The sequence below is a fragment of the Haliotis asinina genome, chromosome 1 (genome assembly GCF_037392515.1).
Source record: "Haliotis asinina isolate JCU_RB_2024 chromosome 1, JCU_Hal_asi_v2, whole genome shotgun sequence".
Taxonomy (NCBI): Eukaryota; Metazoa; Mollusca; class Gastropoda; order Lepetellida; family Haliotidae; genus Haliotis; species Haliotis asinina.
Genome location: NC_090280.1, coordinates 47,393,452 through 47,415,554, shown reverse-complemented (window position 1 = coordinate 47,415,554; position 22,103 = coordinate 47,393,452). Strand labels below are relative to the sequence as shown.

The following is a 22,103-nucleotide window of genomic DNA, read 5'->3' as shown; positions in this document are numbered from 1 at the left end:
CAGCTGTGAACTGCGTACCCCGTAAGGATGAAAGTGCCACAACAACAACAACAACAACAAACAACAACAACAACAACAACACCAACAACACCAACCAACCAAACTCGGTGTGCCTACTGGCAGCAAGAGTTGTATACACCCCAGGGAGTTGAGATTGATAATATGATGTGACGTTGAGACTGACATCCATTGGCCGAGGGAACCATATAACAGCGCCTTGAGCACGTACTAGATGCACGCGTGCGTGGAACATTCACGCGCTGGATGGACCAGTAATAGCCTAAATACGTTGTTTATTGCAGCATTACATCGAGCAGTTCACCATGACCTGCATCCACCAATAAACACGTTACGTTTTGCAAAGCTTTTGTCAAGAGCACATTCAATCTCATCCTGTGTCAGCTCGTACCTGTCATTGTGTATCAATTCCGGGTTTGCTGTTATGTAGGCTCCGTTATGGTTGCTTGTTCGTCTTAGCTGTAGAACTGGAAATATGTTCAGTTTCATTCATAGCACGGTACGTAAACCAAACTAAACCACACAATGGCCACAAAAGAACAAAACTAGTCCTGTGTTCTTATCTTACACGGCACTATTGCTGATTAACTCTTTGTTTTGTTACCTTGGATTCGTTTCACTTCCGCATTATCTCCAGGGAATAACTTCTTGTTGGTGTCAGTAAATGTCACCTCGGTATACTGGTTCCTTCGGCGTTAAAAAGGATGTTAATTTATGTACAATTATAATGCACGTTACCATCGAAGATGTTCGGCAGATATTTATGTCCCAATCTTGTCTTTTCACAGATACCACGTGTTCGCCGTGGCAAGGTGTGTTTGGCTTGGGTGCTTTTGTGTGTAAGTGTCGGGATGTCAGGTAAGTGTTCCACATACGAGTGACCTACAATGAGTTCCAAATGACCAACTGAGAAGTAGATAACATTTTCAATGCTATTATACATGTTCCAGCGCCTGTCACTAGCCGTCTGACTAGCTACCCACAGTCTGCCATATACCTGTAAATCACGAAATTTTTGTGTCATGATATTTTTGCGAGTGGCGACCAACAGACGTTTTTGCGACTTGCCTAATTCTCAAAACATAGTTTAGTTTGACAATTTCAAATCTTACTTACATCTGAAAGTTTTAACTGAAGTAAATCCAATCACATATTAAAGTTTGCCGCTAATCTTGAACACCATTCAGTGGAGTACTTCCGCATGAATGCAGTCAGTGATGTTTTCCTAAAAACACTTGCTGCATAGGTCAGATAATCTTAAAACGGTTCAAAGGGATTAAATTAAATGGAATGACTTTGATAAATTGGCACTGAAGAAGGACTAGTTTAGTCAGTGTCAGTGAAGCTGTTGATCTCCAGATAAGTGTCATGAGACCGCTGGATTGTCTCGGCCTTTCAAACAGTCTCTAAGAAATGTGTGTTGCGTGGTTGACGCCTGTCTTGACTATCGAACGGAGATCTGTTGTTAATTATATGAACTGATGAATAATAAAGCGAAGATAGGACAGGTTGTTTGCTGATTATTCATTGCATTCTACCAGCAAATTGCGTCACGATATTTTTGCTAGATCAAGTCATTCGCAATTTTCGCAAAAATATCATGTTCGCAAACATTTAATGATTTATATACTATATAAAAAGAAGGGAAACTTCATTATTTTTTATTCACGATTACAAATATTTAGGAGCTTTATCGGAGTCAATCAATGATGATATGGTATTATTGAATGTGTTGAGAGTGTATAACCATTTGCACTTCCTTACAACCATAGTTATTTGGAATGTAGTCACTTTTGAAAGATGATTGGTGTATGGCATGTAATTTGCATGTATACGATTTTCATTTTAAAACAAACGACTGGGAACAAACACTAACAAATGTGTGATGCAAGATGAGTGTCAAAATAAATTTCCCGATATCTTGAAAATAGGTCAACATCAAGAATTGGACCCCATGCACGTGTATAGTGGTACTGCATTGTGCACGATCATACCATGCGATGTGTTTAGGGTTGGTAATAGAGGGAAATGGTGGTGCTTTCATAAGATGTCTGTCCTTGAAACGTTTGTTAACGTTTACATTTCCTATCCAAACTGAAAATTGAGGTTCCCCTACTTCTTTGAAGAGTCAATATACAATATGCATATTCCAGAGTCCCTTCATCCTCATCTGACCAGCTACCCACAGTCTGCCGTGGATGGAACCGAGGTCACACTGTCCTGTGCAACCACACACAAGGGTGGGTTGATAGGTGTCAAGTGGTACAGAAACAATGTTGACATATTCTATACAAGCAGTGATGTCAATGTATCTACTTCAATACTTAACCCCAACACCACCTCCCCCGAGTTCCAGTCTGTGTCACGACGTGTCACTGTCAACTCCTACCCACCACAACACAACGTCAGTCTCCGGATCAACTCTACACTCGATAAGGACTCTGTGTGGAAGTGTAAGAGTGGGAATAGTTTCAGCAATAACGTCACTGTGGTGATTACAGACAGCACTCAAGGTACAAGGGAAACATTATGTGATGCATGGTTCAGAAATGGTACATAGCTAAAATCAAATAAATACCGACATTGTTGTTGATCCATTTCCATGTAAATCGTTTTACCTTAACGTCATTCACAGCAATAGTGCACCTTTATGACAAAGCATCATAAAGGATTGATTCTGAATATCAAAAATCAGTTTTTGAAAGCACAAAGAAATATATATGTATGGTTCAAGGTCCATCGTCTAAAGATCAAAAAGATGCCACGAAACTATAATCTGCAAAACGAGTGAATTAAGTACTGTAATGTGTGTGTTCTTATTGTCTCATTTCGCATGTAAGAAATTGTTAAAGTATAAAATACCAATATCTTGCAAATAACTACCCTACAAATGTTTTACTGACACTGGAAATTAGTATTTTGAAAAAAATTAAATGTTTCACTGCTGGTACAAATCTTTGTTGGTTTGCTTTTCTCCTAGAGAGACATGTTTCAGTATTTGATTTTGTATAGTGAAATACTTACTCCTGTATGTCTCAAGGTTCTGCTTCGACAGCTCGGATGCCGACAAACCGGACAGAGTCAACCACACGTATGTAGCAAACATTTATACATGTGATGCATGTTTTAGAAATGGAACATGATACGCTTAAAATAAATAAGAAACCCAGGTTCTTGTTAATAACACACATGTCGCAGCACAGCGGACTTTCTTCGTGTATCACTTTAAAACTGAAACAATAAGTCTATGCAAAATCTGTTTGCAAAATTGTATACTAACAAATACATACACACATATATACACACACACACATGTGTTCAAAGATAAAAGATTACACTAGACTCCAAAAGCATCGACCTATTATAACTTCTCTACAACTGCTCACATAAGACAGTAAAACATTCCTGAAAACTAGTTATTGTTAAGGCTTAATGTTATGAACTTTTTGAACTAAATCTTTTTAGAAGGAAAAGGCAACAGTTACAGCAGAATTGATACTTCAATATAGGCGTTGTCATGGATCCTTTTTATTTCATGTCAATTGTTTACAGTGAGAGTTCTACTTAATAGGTTACACTTACAACAGATGATACTCCGTCTTAGTAGGAGAACTTGTATTACGCCGCGTAACCACTGACAAGCATTTGTATATAATGATCTCACTTTCAGAGTCCATCTTATTAAAAGCCATAGGAAATCCTGTCAAAGATGGACAGATCCTAACACTGACGTGCGATAGTACAAATAACATCACGGAAACTGTCTGGTCTAGAAACTCACTTAACCTATTCAAGACCATCCTACCGACGTCCATGTTGGTGTACGACACCAGCTACCCCCAGTACCAATCTGTGACAGGACGTGTCACTGTCAGCTCCACCCACCAACAACACAATGTGACTCTAAGGATCAACTCTACACTCGACCAGGGCTCTGTGTGGAGATGTAACACTGGAAACGTGGTCAGCAATAACGTCACGCTCCATGTGATGGGATATAGACGAGGTGTACACTCCTGTGATGTATAGTAGTGTTATATCTTACCAAGATTATACTGATACATAAAACTGAGTAATGTCCTAACTGTAACACGGTGACTTCATTGCAATAACTCGGTGATTTCATAACATAACTCAGTGACTTCATAAAATGTACTTGGAGATTTGGAGATTCCATGATATATCTCAGTGATTGCATTTCTGCAGGGGATGCTATAACGACGATTACAGCCCTGACACGATCAACCTCTGGAGGTATGCCATTTTCATTTTCCCTACATTGTCTCGTTAGGGTTACGTGACGATATCGTGTGTGAATAGGATTGTGATTTGTGATCTTGTTGTTAGGTTTTATCCTTGTCAAATAAATCTCATTATGGTGGTATTGCTATATTCAACAGAATAATATGCTTTGGCAGCCTGGGTCAGGTAATCCAGCGACGAGGTATTATGAGCCTCGATGTAAGAAACTGTGATACAATTACATGTGTCATCCTGTTTGTCGCCTCTTACGACAAGCATGAGTTTCTGAAGACCAATTCTAACCCAATCTCCAGGTGTGATACAGATGGTTGGGGATTTACTTTTGTAATATTTGTGCAATCATGAACAATGAACCGCGGATCTGGCTAACTTTGTAAACGTCTTCATACGGTCCGTAGGTGAAGGAGGTAAATTCTCGTGTCACTTCTGAAATAAACATCTCCAAGCATCATGTTTCATGCAGCCCAGTGGCGTCAGTCAATGTTCATTGACAGTGCCAAATTTTCAAGGTGAATGACTAACAGATTTGGGAAACGTTGAAGTATATGTTACGAATGTGGTATAGAGAAACAGAGTGGAACACATACAGATTCCGAACACTCAACTCGGTGCACGGAAAACTGGATGTCATGGCAACAAGGACTAACACAAACATATATATTTAGTCTTCTCTGTGTTTCAGATGGAAGTATTTTACTCATCGCCGCTGCCGTTGCCAGCATCATTGTCATCATCGTCATCGTCGTAGCAAGTTCTGTATCTGTGTTGCTGGTGAGGAAATATAAGAGGAGTGAGTGTTTTCTTTTACTCTATTCTAGTATCGAGGTTCTTTCTGTCCAAATTAGCATTACATCGTGAGCAACATGAACACATAGCATGGTATCTAAGTATGGGCATACATACAGACATACAGGTATTTAATGAATGTTTCTTCCAAAGCAATGATCGTTGAGGGTAAAAATACTTTCAATATATCGCCCAATGTACGACAAGAGGGGAGAATGCACCGAGTACATTACACTCGGGATAACATTTCACATGGCATATTTGGAAACACACACGCACACACACAGATACACATACACACACGCATGTGTAAAATGTTTCTGATCATTCTATACATGCGAACTATTTTAATATTCGGCGATCGTAATGGTTAAGGGGTATTCTTTAGCTTTATTCTCTCTATTATGCATAAGTGGCGATGGACGTTTTACTGTGTGCAGATATCAAATTTACTTTACAGCGTGAATAAACATCTTACATCTTACATCTTGTATATCTTATCATCACCGACAAAGTCTCATGTTGTTCCAGACATCGCAGAAAGCACCAGTCAGTTGTACAGCACCATGTCACGTGACCCCGACACTGACAACAATTACTCCGAGTTGGGTCCTGAACACACAAATAAAAGGTTTCCGACTTCCCAACGTGTCATCACAGAGGAATCCGTGGCTTACTACAACACATTACCCGCTGACAGCCAGTATGAAAATCCACCACCTTCCACTGAGAAGCCGGGTTCTTCATACTGTGAGTGAGTGGGGGCTTTAGCTTTTAGCAATACTCCAGAGATATCACGACACTGGACACCACAAACGGGCTTCACGTATTGTACACATGCTGGAAAACAAACCCGGATCTTCGGCCTGACGAGCGAACGCTTTAACTATTTGGCTACCCTACTGTCCCTTTTCAAACAAAATGATTCCGTAATCTTTCAAACGCACTGGCTTTTCACAGATGATGAGGTCTGTGTTGTTTCAACCAAGTGATTGATGATTCGATTCACTGGCCACGTCACATAAAATTACGTTAAAAGAAGTACTTAAAGCTACCCTCTCTGGTGTTCTACTGGAAGAGGATACACTGTTGTAATAGCCAGTCATGTTAATAAATGTAGATATCCGTTACCTTGTCTGGCGTTTGACTACGTAATAGAGCATAGGCCACGCGGTTATTCGTTACAACATTGTATCTTACTCTGGCATCCATGGTAACCTTCGGCATGGTATCTCCGGGTGTTAGCATGAGTAATGCCAGCATTGTAGTCACTCACAATTTGACACCCGGTTTTTCACAATGTACATAAAATTCCTCAATATTTGAAAATATTATAATGCTGTGGCCTAAATTGATATTGAATTTTAAAACGATTATCAAACGTTTTGCCTTCAAACGTATCATATAATAACTGTCAAACTGTGGATGGAAAAGCTAACAAAGGCGTAAACTGTGTGACAGCGTAAAATGTACATGCACGGGTTTTCACATTCGCGCTCGCATTGGTCGTCAGCATACAGGTAGAAGAGTTGAGGTAAAAACGATGTTGTCTGAAGGTGCGTGGCAAATCTTCAAAAGAATTTACAACCTTTTTTCAAGCGCGAGGCAAAGCGAAAATGTATTGTGTCACGAAAATAACCACAAAGATCTGAAAAATAACTCTGCAAAGAGTTATCTCCCATGTCACTATTTCGGACAATGTTGAGGACATAACAGTTAAATCGGAGGTCGTCTCAAAACACTGATGGTTTCCACAAAGTGTGACTTAACCCAGGGACTGTGATTTGAACTCAGACAGTGACACGGATGCTTTATCCCGGGTTTTTAAAAGACTTCAATGTGAACTAAATTAACTGGATATATGATAATTATACAGTCCCTTTAGGTTTGCTCGCAGGAATGGTAATGCAAACAGGATGCATGTGTGTCACGTCATGTCCTTGTCTGTTCCACCATATCAATGTACTCCCTTGTATAACTACTTCTATTTTTCATATCTTTATATCATAGCGTCCTAGGAGGAAACTGTGATAACGGACAGGAAATCCTGAAATTTAAACCTTAGGTAGGTCATCAGATATACAGAGCGTGTGCACGAAAACGTTTTTGATGCACTTTTGGTTAAAACGTAATTTGGGAAAAACAGGGTGTGAACAGTTAACTTGACGGACTAGAGTCCGGACTGTCATACAAACAATGTCTACTGACGTAATAATCTGAAGGTGACGTCACGTTTCACGCGTTACATTCAACGAAGTCTCAAAAGAGTGTTTATCACTGTTCTCTTGTGTTTAGTTTTGGCACGGATATCTCGATGTATTTTTCTTTGGCACTATTTGATCACTTCCTTTGTTTCATGTGCTTTTTCATATTCGCACAATGACACTATTGGTTTTTTTTTTTTGGTTTTTTTTAAGAAATCTGTTTGACAACCCATTGTTTACTGATTAGTGGTAATGGTTGAAAAGTTTGTTTCAATTTCATAGTTTTATGTCAACCTTATGTCTCAGTTTATGTCAACCTTAATATGAAGGGAGATAACTTCTAATTGGGGTGTTCAGTGTCACCATGTGGTTTGTGCTGCAAATGTTGGACTCAGTCAGGACTCAAGTGAGATCGAAAGTAATGGTAAGGCAAATGTAGTTACTGATTTGACAATTCAGTAGGAGGAATTTGTTTGTAAATGAATTTTCTTAACTTGTACCATACACAGTAAGACAGTGTTTCACAATTTAAGTTTTGTGGCCGTTTTGGACTTGACTTGTGGAAATTGCATAGCCTTGACTTCAAAATTTGTTCACAAATATTCTTTGGCATAAGATTGGTATGAAGGATATTTGAAATATCAAGCTTGCTGTTTATTCTGTGTAATTACGATATTGGTTTTGCACATTGTATTTGTGAAAATGTTCAAGTTTGTGTTGTCCAAAATGTAGAAGCAAGACTTTCATGTTGCTATCAGTCACTTCCGTTGTTTCATGTTCAGCATATTCACACATCGACACAATTGTTTTCTTTGTTTTCATACAATGAATCCTTTGTATTCTTGAAGACATATGTTTTTCTAACGTTGTTGACGGTCGATTGCTCTGTCTTTAATATAATCACATAATGATATATGTTTTTACAGGTATCGCGATGCATTTGTCTTTGCTAACTTTCTTTCTTTCTTTTTTTTCTCATAACTGAACGTGTTGAGTTTACTAAATTCTCAATGTACAGTATGTTATCCTTTCATTTAAATGCTATTCTCATACCATGACGCAATTGTTTTTCTTGAATCAATTTGTTTGTAGCAAAGTTATGCACGGCCGTTATACATACATACAGTCAGTGATGATGTATATCTTGACGTATTGTTTATAACCCGCACCACGAAGACTAAACTCGTGACTAACCATAGGAAGTGACACTTTCTCATTGTTACATTTCCGCGTATTACAAACAAACAAAATGTGCACGTTTCTGCTGTGAATAAAATGAAACAAAACAAAACCCCAGAGGTCAGTTCACAGAGTGAGTGAGCTGGGTTTTACACCACACTCTGCAAAATAGATTAAAATCGTGACTAACCATAGGAAGTGATACTTTCTCACGACCTGTTAAATTTCGGCGTATTACGGTCCATGGTATTGCTGTGAGTAAAACAAAACAAAACTCCACAGGTCAGTTCAGTTCAGGGAGTGAGTTGAATTCCAGCTATATGGCGCCGGTCTGGAAATAATCGAGTCTGGACCAGACAATCCAGTGATCCACAACATGAGCATCGATCTGCGCAATTGGGAACCGATGATATGTGTCAACCAAGTCAGCGAGCCTGACCAGCCAATCGCGTTAGTCGCCTCTTGCGACAAGCACAGCCGCATTTTCTGGCAAGCATGAGGTGAGTTCAGATAAAGACAATGGTTGTGAGGAAAATACTCTCGATCATCCCCAAACAGTGTTTCTTTTAAATAACAAAAAATGCCAATGAACGTTTACATGAATAGGTGTACTGGTATGCCCAGCAGTTTCCGATTTGTACAGTTTTTCATCAAAATAACATAATTGTCAATGAAAATATATTTTGAACAGGGTTACTGCTATGTCTGTTAGTTTGAGATTGGCATATATTTTAATGTAAACAGCAAAACTGTCAATGAAAATATATTTAAGTAGGAGTACTGGTATGTGTATTAGTTTCAGATTTGTATATTTTTTAAATTTAAAACCCCCCAAACCATCAATGAAAATATACTGAGGGGAAAAAAGAAGGATCACATGAAATGACAAGTGTTCGTTCATTTGTTCCAGGGTTTCTTCACAGGCTATGCGATACACAAATTATGTGCGATACACAGATATTTTTTCCTGAAAAAATAAAGGAACGCTTGTTCTTTCATGTGATGCCTTATTTTTTCCCTCAGTATATTTAATTAGGATTAGTGGTGTGTCAGTTAGTTTCAGATTTGCATATATTTGAAGTAGGGATATTAGCACGTGTATCAGTGTCAGGTTTGTATATACTTATTTAAATAGCAAAACTGCCTATGACAATATTTTTAAGCAAGGGTATTGGTATATCTGGTAGTTTCAGGTTTCTGTGGATGTTCTTGTAAACAACCAAAACTGCCAAATAAACATATACATGTGTAAGCTATTAGCATCTCTAGTAGTGTCAGATTTTTACCTAATGTAAACCAGGCATTTATATTCATCCCTCTGACTGGGGGATACCGATATGGCCACATACACACACGCTAGACACTGTATGTGGACGGTGAATTAGGGTTGTCAACAAACATTCAGCCACATTGTATACATGTCTGTGTAACATAGGATACACTCACCCACCATGAAAAGACGTACAGATACATGTAGATTTAATTGTCAGGCGTCAGGAATGTGTACACCCACTCACAATAGGTTTATTGTGATGCCTCCATGTACATTATGTTTGCAGCAGGTTATAAATAACTAATCTGGGCGTGACAGGAAAGTAGTGTTATCAGTGTCGATACTGAATCTGTGAGGTTGTATTATTATACAGATTCAAGATTGCACACACGATCTCACAACAACGGAGCGCGATACATTTGCTGAGTGTAACCAGTCGAGTACACATTATGTCAGCATGACCCCACTATACAGGTTGACACAAACATTCGCATGTTAAACTGGAATAACACTTATAGTATCACGATTACTAGTGCTATAATGAGCTGTGTGCCATTACATACTCATGTTAGTGTTTTCTTGTTTTTTGTTTAACGCCGCACTCAGCAGTATTTCGGCCATATGACGTCGGTCTGTAAATATTCTAGTCTGGACCAGACAATCCAGTGATCAATAGTATGAGCATCAACCTTCGTATTGGCATACGATGATATGTGTCAACCAAGTCTGCGACCCTGACCACCCCAACTTGTTAGTCGCCTCTTACGACAAGCATGGGTAATTGAAGACCAAATGCAATAAAAGCGAAAAAAATACTTTCCACACCCGGAAGAATTAATTGCTGAAATGTTTATTGTACAAGTGACTCAATATCATGAGAACATATTTGTGCCAGATGTATTGTGATGTTGTTTGCAAGCAAATCGTATCTGGACCAGAGAATCCAGTGATTGTCACTATGTGATATAATGACAGAGCATGTGTTTATGAATCACTATGAAATACTTACGATACCAGTGTTCACGAAAAGGTTGGCTAATGTTTTAAGACAAAGTTGTCTCTATGTGGCCTGTGAGGAAATGTTTCGTAAGGGTCCGAACATCAATAGCACAATGTTATCGAATATGCATATGTTTCTGTTGTCGCTCTTTCGCACCGTCAAAGAATTGTCCACTCGCTATTCAATACCTAGAACAGTATCGTCAATATTTAGTCTGCAGCGAGTCGTTCTTCTTGCTTTAGTTAGGCGTGAAATATGATGAATATGTGAAATATTAATAAACAAAGACATCATAACAACAGATAGTCAGCGGAGAAAATGTCAAATGTTATGTTACAAGTAATGGCAATGCACACGAACAAAGGTGACACTAATCTTGTAAGCATAAAATCCAAAACCTGATATTCTACCTAAACTAATGACTAAACTATGCCACATTGTAAAATGGACAGTATGTGTGCAGTTGCAATATATGCAATCGAAATACATTCAGAGTCACCATTTACTACTATGTATTTGTAGGCGAATGCATAATGTCTTTTAGAAGATACCATGTGCTATATCTGGGTTTGCACTTTGAAGAGTACGTGAAGACTGCCAGTTGTCAGACTTTCATTTCTGTGGAAACCGCGGTGGCTAAGTGGGTTAGATCGCTGACTGTGTGTGCTGGCGACTCTGACAGTCTCGGTTCGAATCCCTAAAGGGACCAAAAATCTGTAAAGAAAGTTTAACCCCAAATCTGTGGTATGCTATATCAATATGCAGGAATTAAAATTAATTACTGTCCTACAATGACGAAAGATGTTATATCCGAATGTTGCTCAAGAATGGACCTGCATTGAAATGGTGAAATCTGGACAACGCGAGTGAAGCCTGAGTGGCACGGTGACAACCGGGTCGGATCAGATATCTGACAGTGCCATGTTCGAAAGCTTGGGTCATTTTTGCAGTTTAACATAGCAGCTTTATAATCGCCTGGCGCATACACAAAGCACAATGTAAAGCCAGTAGATAGGCTTGTTTCTACTTAGGTCCTGTGAACAAACACTGCACACAAACCTGCCCGAATTACCCTCCCGAACTGTCACTGCATCTCTCTTCCTGGTGTGGTGTTAATCTCGTATCTATAATTGTTCTATCTGTATTTCTCACGTGCGATATTTGATCACAAACTCAGGTGACAGAATTAATACACGCCACGTATTTAGACAGTTAAATACATGTATTAACCCCAAATCATTGGTTCACATATGAGGTTTGCTGCCTGTAAATACAACCCAGGGTGTCAATTTTCCTACATATGAGAGGCAGCTTTACTGAGCTTTACTGAGCACAAACCGGTTTTTGTTGACCAAGCATTCACTTGAAACACTTCCTGGTAGGCTGTTACAAGCAGGGCTGCGTCTCCATGATGGCTGTGTCTATACCTGTGGGCTGAGTATCACATATGTATTTCTGACCATGGACAGTTTAGCACATCACAAGAGGTAAGATAGAGTGGTGTCCATTCACTGCAGCATCTATAATGATCGTACCCAATGGTTACGAAGTAAAAATCGTATCTGTACTGAAACAGGTATTACTTCACGCTACGCTGGTTTTTCCCAAATGGAGTATATTTAACAATATATTCTTTTCTAAAGTGAACACTGCCGTTAAATCGTAATAGAGGTCTTACATGTTATCATTGTTTTGGTGTTAAAGAGAATCTTTAGTTTGCGAAAATGAGAAATTGTTGATAAAGTGCACGACAAACATAGCAACGTCCGCAAGCTAGGAAAGAACAGTTTAGATTTCTGACAAGATCTTACATTTTTCAAATGCAATCCGAAAAGACTGTTTCAGCTGTGAATTGTCATATATCGAACTAGAATAGCAAACTGACCTTTCGTTAAATGATAACTGCTCTACGCCAGATATTTAACATTTCTTTTGTAGACGAATAGAAAAAACAGCACTCTACCATGAAATGTGGGATGGAGACCTGTTGCTAACTTTAAAAAAAACCTGTATTTGTAAAATATTGCTTTGATGCATTTTCTAAATATTTGTGATTACCGTTAACAATTTGCGGTGAGGCTTTATTCCAAGAAAAAAAGTTTCTTCATAGTTTGTTTTCCGTTTCACTATTTTCAGTTAACAAGGTATTGTCGGTCGATTGAGATGAAGATATCACTGGTTGTCATGGTGTTAGTAGCTGGGGTGCTGTCAGGTAAGTGTGTGATGTGAAGAGCAAGGAGTTCCACATGTTATCTTCCATTGATCACAACGTACATATCACAGACCATGACGTCAATGACACACACAATATTTTGTTCGATATGCATATTACAGACTCCAATCCGCATCTAACCAGCTACGTGGATGGAGCCGAGGTCATACGTGCATATCATGCGATGTGTTTAGGGTTGGTTATAGAGGGAAATCGTGGTGCTTTCATAAGATGTCTGTCCTTGAAACGTTTGTTAACGTTTACATTTCCTATCCAAACTGAAAGTTCACGTTCCCCTACTGTTTTTGAAGAGTCAATATACAATATGCATATTCCAGAGTCCCCTCATCTTCATCTGACCAGCTACCCACAGTCTGTCGTGGATGGAACCAAGGTCACACTGTCCTGTGCAACCACAAACAAGGGTGGGGTCATAGCTGTCAAGTGGTACAGAAACAATGTTCACATATTCCAGACAAGCAGTGATGTCAACGTATCTACTTCAATACGTGACACCAACACCACCTCCTCCGAGTTCCAGTCTGTGTCACGACGTGTCACTGTCAACTCCTCCCTCCCACAACACAACGTCAGTCTCCGGATCAACTCTACACTCGATAAGGACTCTGTGTGGAAGTGTAAGAGTGGGAATAGTTTCAGCAATAACGTCACTGTGGTGATTACAGACAGCACTCAAGGTACAAGGGAAACATTATGTGATGCATGGTTCAGAAATGGTACATAGCTAAAATCAAATAAATACCGACATTGTTGTTGATCCATTTCCATGTAAATCGTTTTACCTTAACGTCATTCACAGCATAAGTGCACCTTTATGACAAAGCATCATAAAGGATTGATTCTGAATATCAAAAATCAGTTGTTGAAAGAACAAATAGATAATGTTTGGTTCAAGGTTCATCGTCTAAGGATCACGAAGATGCCACGAAAATAGGATCTGCAAAACGTGTGTATTAAGTACTAGTATTGTAATGTGTGTGTTCTTATTGTTTCATTTCGCATGCAAGAAATTGTGAAAGTATAAAATATCAATGTCTTGCAAATGACTAACCTACAAATGTTTTATTGATACTGGAAATGAGTATTTTAAAAATGTTTCAGCAATATCATCAATTTATTAAATGTTTCACTGCTGGTACAAAGCTTTGTTGGTTTGCTTTTCTCCTACAAAGACATATTTCAGTATTCGATTTTGTATAGTGAAATACTTACTCCTGTATGTCTCAAGGTTCCTCTTCGACAGTTCGGATGCCAACGAACCGGAGAGAGTCAACCACACGTACGTAGAAAACATGTATACTCCAATCTGCATGATCTGAATGATACATTCCCCGTATAGGACGTACGTGTTCTGGTGTAGCCATTACTTCACATGTTCCCGTGTATGTTAACGTTGACCAGAGGGCATTGTGATTACGTTACTTCTAAAAAGTCATATAGATAATATCAAATCGTATTCTCAAGTCAACACAATCGTCAAGTCCCAATCCACTAGCCCTCTGTAAATGTTGTCAACGTGTACACATAACGACATGATGGTTGACTGAACAACGTTTTCCACTGATGGATGACGATAACAAGCAGCAGGTACTCTAAGGTACGTTCGTTGTGTTGCGTCGTATATTTAACAAACTGTTACCAAATTTGGCATAGTTTCCAATTCATTCCCATTTGGCAGCAGGGGAGAAGTATGTTTTGGGCAATCACACGACTCTGGTTTTAATAAACGAGTGAGTGAGTTTTGTTATACGTCGCACTCAGCACTTTTCCAGCTTTATGTCGGCGGTCCGGTCCAGGCAATCTTGTGATGAACAGCATTTGAATGGATGTCCGCAAGATTGATACGATGACCAAGACCATCCCATCCCGTTTGTTGTCTTTCACAAACAAGCATGGGTTACTGAAGATCAATTCTAACACGGATCTTCATTAGTGGTTTCGAGTATAGGTCATCGTCGTCGAGTATAGGTCATTCATGCTATATCATGCATACTGAATTCTACATTGAAATACTTACTCATGTGTGTTTCAAGGTTCCACTGCGACAGTTCCGACGACAACAGCCCAGACGGAACCTACAGGAAGTAGGTATCAACTATTACGAAATGCGGTCTGTATAATCTCATAGAAACATCCCGCATCCAAGGTTATGTGAAAGGATGAAACAGTGTAATCGTAAAATGACTATGGTAAACTTGATGTTCATATGATTTTTCGTCACGAAATGGACAAAGATCATCGTACTTTCCGTGACTTATGCAGGTAAATGCATCTACGCTGTCGCTGGATCCCTGGGTGCTGTGGTGGTCGTGGCTGTCATCATCATCGCTGTGTTGTTAGGCACACTATCCAGGAGAAGAGGTAAATGCTAATCACGTTTGAAAATGCACACTAACATTCTTCTACATATAACAACCATATAAGGCTCATAACTTTTTCTTGAAAGACGAGTGTATTTCACCTCAATTCGCCTGTTATCGATGTGTGTAAGAACTGTACTCGATGGCGACTGCCTCTTTAATACTTGAATATTTTTCAGAAAATGCAAAGGAAGGAAAGGACGAGTGAGTTATTATTTTTGATATTTCGACACTAAGCTGAACTGATACCTGTATGTGGTATTTGGTATCAACAACGTTAAACAAGACAGGGTGGTCACCCCTTCGTCAACTTTAATCAAGCAAGATACCTCATAGGGCACTTGCTCCATCCGTGTCCCTTTAAGGATTACAGAAGATGTATAATCACACAGGGCAATCGTGACCTTGCGTGTGTTTTTGATGAGTGTCACTAGTGGTAAAGGATACGCCACCTTTCGCGAACCGCTAAAAGTGATTGATAAACACGTGCTCAAGATACAATCTCATTGAATGATCGGAATAGTAAACGCATTTTAAAAGATATATTGCCATATATTTCCCTAAATTCGCGTTATTACAATTGGACATATTTCTGATTATTCTCCTCCTTGAATATTTCAGTAAGGAAGGGAGATTCAATGAGTACTCTAAAAAGGAGACGGTTGGTATGTCAATTTTTTTTGTCCTAACCATTTATGAGTCACTCTTATATCTGATTTATATCTCAGATATTGCATCGATGACATCTGGACACCGGGTGTTATATACGGTCATGCAAATCTCAATAATTGCATTTAATTTACGTTTTTTTCTCTTCAAGTGATGGCAGATAACGATCTCTACAAACAATATGCCGACACGGATGTCGACGGAACGGAACACCAGGTGTCAACAGAGAAACAAGAGGTGATGGGTAAGCTATATAGGCTATATTGGGTAATGATAATGTAATTGCTAGGATCCATTACAGTGCTTTAGGAACATGTTCCTGTAGGGAGATGGGCTAGCCTGGTGGTTAAAGCACACGCTGTCACGCCTTAGACTCGTGCTCGATTCCCCACACTGGGCAAAATGTTTGAAGCTCATGGTGTCCCCGCCTTGATATTGCTGGAATATCAACCGACTGTTTTTGTATAATGTATCCATGGCATCAATACTGCGTATGTTAAGGTCATGTACCACCCACGCTATTTGACAGTATAATAACGCAGTTACACACACACACACACACACACACACACACACACACACACAGTATGGTTCAAAATTATTGAGAATAGCTAAAGCATTTCATATTATTAAACGAGAACAAATCAGATAAAATTGAATGTATTGTGAAAGTGAACTGACCTTTTCATGTTGTGTAGGTAACAATTTAATATTTTATCAAGTCTCCTTGAGCTTCACGGCACAGTCTAAGACGGGTAGGCATACTTCCTATCAGAGAGGTTAGTGTCTCGTGAGTTATGCTGTCCCAGTATCGGACCACTTCTCTCTTCATGTCTTCAATTTTTGTCAACCCCTTTTGATTCACACATTCCTTCATCATCCCCCAAATGTTCTCAATGGGATTTAAGTCAGGACTATATGCAGGAAATGGTAATGCAGTCACATTTTTCTCCTGAAACCACTGCTTGGCATGTTTTGCGGTGTGTTTAGGATCATTATCTTGCTGCAAAATCCAGTCATTTCCATAAAACACATGTGCACTTGGAAGGAGAAAATTATCTAATATGTTAGTGTAGCGTTGACTTGTCAGATTTCCCTCAAACACACACAGCGGGGTCGTTCCTAATAAGGGTATCCCTCCCCATACATGAAACTTTGGGCTGTATTTATGCCGTCGATACAACGGTGCTGACGCAGACTTTGTCCATATTTTCACATTATCGGGATATACCCATATTGAGCTTTCATCAGTAAAAATCACATTTTCCCAGTCAAAGTTTTCATGTGCCAAACACCACTCAACACGCCTGTCTTTATGTTCTTGTTTCATGAGAGGAGAAGGAATTCCAGTCTTTTTCTCCCATCCAAGATCAATCAAATTTCTTCTAACTGTAGATTTTGATACAACTGTTGATCCCCTTTCTATCATTTCATACCTGATGTTGGAGATGCTTGCCCTTTGCTTTTTAGACGCTAAAATTCCCAGCCGGACGCGATCTGAGAAGTCCAATTTTCTGGGTCTCCCTGCTCCTTTCTGGTGCCCAAAAACCTTTCCCTCTTTACAATTCTTCCTAATCCTGTACACAGTAGAAAGGGGAGTTCCTGTTCTCTCTGCCAGTGTATTTACATCATCAATTCCTTGATTACACAACTCAAAAATCAACCTTCTTTTATCTTCAACAGACATTGTTGACAGTGCTGAGGAAAATGACGTCTGCTACAAATTCAGGGGAGGTAACTCTAATTGTACTATACTCAGTAGGCCAAGATGAGTTACCTCCCTTATACCATAACTTAGTTTTAAGTATCAGTGTATCAGTTGAGATAGCTCAAAGTAAGAAGAAAAATTCTCAATAATTATGAACTAGACTATATATATATATATATATATATATATATATATATATATATATACACACGAAAAGTGTCAGTCTGAAAAATAAATATGTCATTGATATTTACATCTGCACCTGCGCATATAACATGATTATGTAATGAAATTCATTTTAAAGTTACACGCTTAGACAGTCCAAGAGTAATCCAAGCCATAAGTTTGGTCTTATATTCTCTATATTCCCTGTATTCAGTGATGGAGGATAATGTCGTATATCACGGATTTGTGAAAGCTGAGAGTCAGAAGTCAGCAGAGAAGCAGCAGCCGCTAGGTGAGTTATAGCCTGCGATGGAGTCCGGATTTCTTTCGATAAAATGTGGTTAGTAACAATATATAAGTACAGCAACTGGGATTATATGACCCTGCAGCTATTCATGTACCTCTCTTCCCTTTCACGGTCCTGGACTGGCATTTCAACATGACAGGGTTTCAGCCATATTGTAGTTGTGACGCCCAACCTCTTATGTAACGCCCGTGTTGAAGTCTTGGACTGACCGTGATCCAGACGTGAACCCGATCGATTAGCCCAGGACATGAGTGATGGCAGAGTAGCCAAGCTCTCGTTGACGAGTGGCGAGTCTAGGACATGAGTGATAGCAGAGCAGCCAAACTCTCGTTGACGGATGGCGAGCCCATGACATCAGGTTCCGGTTCCGGTTCCAACAGGTTCCCCGCTCCATAAAAAGACTTAGTGTTCCCGAAATTGCCGTTGTATGGGGATGTCACCTGTCCTGGGTGCTGTCGTACAAAGGGATCTTTACGCTAGGGTGACCATACGACCCATTCCTTATCACTGACTTAGCGTAATCCTTGCGCGAAAGTTGTTTTGCACAACAGTATACATATCCTGAGTTCTTCTATTCAACAATTGGAAGGTCGCATTCAGGGACATGCAGTATAGTTGGGGCAATGATTGGGCAGCCCTCTTCACCGTATCTGTATTTTTGCTTGGATGATTGCACCATCTATATTCATAACAATGTGCACAGAAAAATTTCATTGTGGGATTCAATTTAACTCGTGTCAAGATGTTTATTTCTGTGACAACTGAAAAGTACTTTTCCTCCGTTTAAGATGTGCATTCAAAGGTCAACAAAGTGAAGAAAACCAACAATGCAACAGAAGTACACATCACTCTGCGAATTGAAGATATGTATGCAAAACCCAACAAAACTGAAAATGGAAGAAGTGAAGGTAAGCTGTTCATAAATTATTGTGTAAAGTGTCGTATGTATTAATAGAACAAGGTTGATAAAAAAATAGCATGCGCAGTATAACAGCTAATCATATCAGAATAATTATACGAATACGATAGTATTTGTTCATGTAGCTCTGAGTACAAGTCATACCATGACGATGGCACTCTCCCAGTCATTCTGTAACATTGGATGTGTTAGATATAATCGGGATAATTAACGTGGTTGGATACTGTTGTTTGTGCGCATACCGTATGCGACGGGATGTAACAGTAGGACCGGGTAGTCATCTTTAGCCGTTATTTTCCTTTATCTGGCTTTCAGTCATTTTTCATGATATGTTATCACAACAAATACTTATTCTGAAGTAAACCTCGACAAGAACTATCTCCCCTTATCAAATTATAATTATAATTTGGCTCTGCTGTTTTCCTTGGAGATTATGTTGATACCCTTTTATAACAATTTGTTTGATTTTTTAATATTAATCTAGTGTGATTCGCTGTACAAAATTTCTTTTTATAAAGAAACCTTGTTATCTTAAAACTCTTCGTTTTTCATTGATAAGTCAATATTTTATAAATCCCTTTTCAATATCAGCATGCCGAAGTTTATGAATATACAATCCCACAAAATGCCTTGAAAGTTGATTTTTTTGCTGCTTTATTTCATTGATGTTATTATCAATACCGAACCATCTTTCCAAAAATACTAAATAATAAAAATAGACAGTTTACGTTTAAGAGAAGTGTTACTGACATATTACTTTTTACAAACTGTACCAAAATGGAGCAACACTTGTCAAACAAATGCCTTGGTGACATGCTATTTTTATTATTTGTTACCTCTATCATTATTTATTATTAGATTCGGGACACATATTTCTACAAAGTGATACCAAATTTAGCAATTTCATTTTGATATCTTGTATGCATCATCCTTAATATCATACACTGTGAGCATGTGTAGAAGCGAGGGACACAGCCTTTGATTGTCAGGATGGACGATAATGTCATAGCAGCTATACCTACGGTCAATGGAAACAACGTATTTCTTGTCAATTACGTTTTCATCACAGTCGCGCTGAAGGATAGCATTACTGTAACTATGGTGATAGGGTACAACACGTCCAGCTATGGTATACTGAGACCCAGCAGCCTATGGCTTATTCTTTCAGCGTCATCTCGTGTGTCATCCTACCAGAGCGTGGACGTAAGCACCCCAGACTGACCCAGTGAGTCAACAGAAGTGGTCGTTATGGACTTGCAATCCAGATTTGCTGAAAAGAAAATCCTCCATACGATACCTAGTCATTACGGCCTAAGCATTAACTAGAAATGTGCTCACAATCATAATTGTTATAGCACAATTATTTGTTGTCAGCATACCCCAAATTGTTCACGCTTTTTAACGGTTTCCTCTAAAACATAGAGTGGTATATATTATGACGCATATATTGGTAGGCTTCCACAGTCCAAGATGCTTGACATGAATTTCAACTCAATATCCAACAGGGAGGTTTTTGCTGAGTGCAATCTGATACAGTTTACTAACATTTTATGATAATTTTGTTATTGCTCATGTATCAGTGCAATAGACGCTGAATGTGCACAAAGAACGGCCTTTGCCATTTTCTCCCCAACTTTCCGTGCGTAGTGAAACTGTATTTAAGTCTGAGAAAGGCTCTGCTGTGCCTTATGGTTTCAAGTAAGTCCTGACGGGGTGAAGAATAACATAACATACATATGTTTCTAAGTTATCCTTGAACGTTGCACCTTCACCGTTGCATTCTTTTGTTATATACTTTCGTGATTGGTGAGTTGGTTTATGATCTGCCTGTAAACTGTGAAGGAGTGAATGTTTTTCATTCCTCACATCAATATCTAGTACATTTGTTTGCGGATGATTTAATTGTTAACATATCAACTATCAACTCTGCAAAAGCAATTGATTATTTTAGAAAAAGGAACACTGACGTTTAGGCTTACCACAAGTATCAAAGTAAGATGTTTTCATATAATATACACGCAACATGTAAACATTTAGCATACGTATCTTATCATATTTAAACAATATACATTGTTATACATTACAATGCACATTGTTATATAATAGGTATTCTCAATAAGCATTGCTTCTCCAAGGTAATGTACTGTAACACAACAACTTGTAAATATTACACAGTGAACGTAACAAAATCAAATCACAGCTGTTGCAAAATCAAGTCAAACATGACTTCAGCATCAAGCGTTGCCGTTATGTTAGTGTGTAAGTGTAGTTTTACGCCGCTTTTAGCAATATTCCAGCAACGTCATGGCAGGGACACCAGAAATGGGCTTAGCAGTGTTGGGGTCATTATGTTAAGATTTTTCCTTGTAGAATTTCATGTAGACTTTCCAATTTTTTCCCTGTATTCTGTGCATCACTTGATGCTGAAGACATCTTGCACTTGCACCTTTGGCCATTTGGACCGATGAAACATGTCAGTCTGTCGGAGCTGTTTGTGACGTGTTAAAGAGTTATATCAAATTACTATTTTATATTCTACTGATGTATCTATAGCTATGTAACTGTACTTAATAAATGATAGCTGAATTAATACGTATTTGTTACTGTAAGATTTGGAATCAAGCAGGTATGTGGTTGTACGTAAATGTGGGAATGACTTGAATTGGGGTGTCAAGATACAGCTACTTCGTTGTCAAACTGTAAAGTTTTACAATACGTTTTCGTATTTAACGTTAATAGTTCAATAGTTATGTAAGCATATAAGAAATAAAGCAGAATTTCACTTATTTTTGAATGTGCGTGTTGTTGTGGTTGTGTGTTGTATAAAGTTGTAGCTGGGCAATGAAGAAAGAACCTCAAATTGAAAAGAGTTACAGAAAGCCAGAAGAAGTGTTATGGTGACACCAAGTTATAAGAAACGCTGTCTTAACGTTGAGAGGAGCCCAACGCATAACGATTCCTCAACGTAAATTTGCAACGTTATTATTACTTTGTAAAATGTTCCACAGTGACGTAATAT

General features: G+C 38.8%; 1 protein-coding gene across 1 annotated transcript; it reads left to right on the top strand.

Annotated features, from left to right (window-relative positions):
• Positions 1 to 426: 426 nt before the first annotated feature.
• LOC137273151 (mucin-22-like) lies at positions 427 to 21,870 on the top strand. The gene is made up of 21 exons (XM_067805631.1): positions 427 to 517; positions 807 to 876; positions 2,172 to 2,531; positions 3,059 to 3,109; positions 3,689 to 4,024; positions 4,225 to 4,272; positions 4,964 to 5,071; positions 5,599 to 5,817; positions 12,146 to 12,210; positions 12,860 to 12,935; positions 13,274 to 13,633; positions 13,852 to 13,902; positions 14,185 to 14,235; positions 14,990 to 15,040; positions 15,219 to 15,317; positions 15,496 to 15,520; positions 15,938 to 15,981; positions 16,137 to 16,229; positions 18,073 to 18,150; positions 18,954 to 19,073; positions 20,253 to 21,870. The coding sequence occupies exons 1-21, from the start codon at positions 494 to 496 to the stop codon at positions 20,303 to 20,305; spliced, it is 2,382 nt and encodes a 793-aa protein (XP_067661732.1). The 5' UTR covers positions 427 to 493; the 3' UTR covers positions 20,306 to 21,870.
• The last annotated feature ends 233 nt before the right edge of the window (positions 21,871 to 22,103 follow it).

Bases quoted from the DNA above. Each gene is read 5' to 3' on its own strand.
- LOC137273151 (XM_067805631.1), top strand. From the start codon at position 494: ATGTTCAGTTTCATTCATAGCACG. The intron at 2,532-3,058 runs GTACAAGGGAAA...GTATGTCTCAAG, and splicing joins GATTACAGACAGCACTCAAG to GTTCTGCTTCGACAGCTCGG. The intron at 18,151-18,953 runs GTGAGTTATAGC...CCTCCGTTTAAG, and splicing joins AGAGAAGCAGCAGCCGCTAG to ATGTGCATTCAAAGGTCAAC.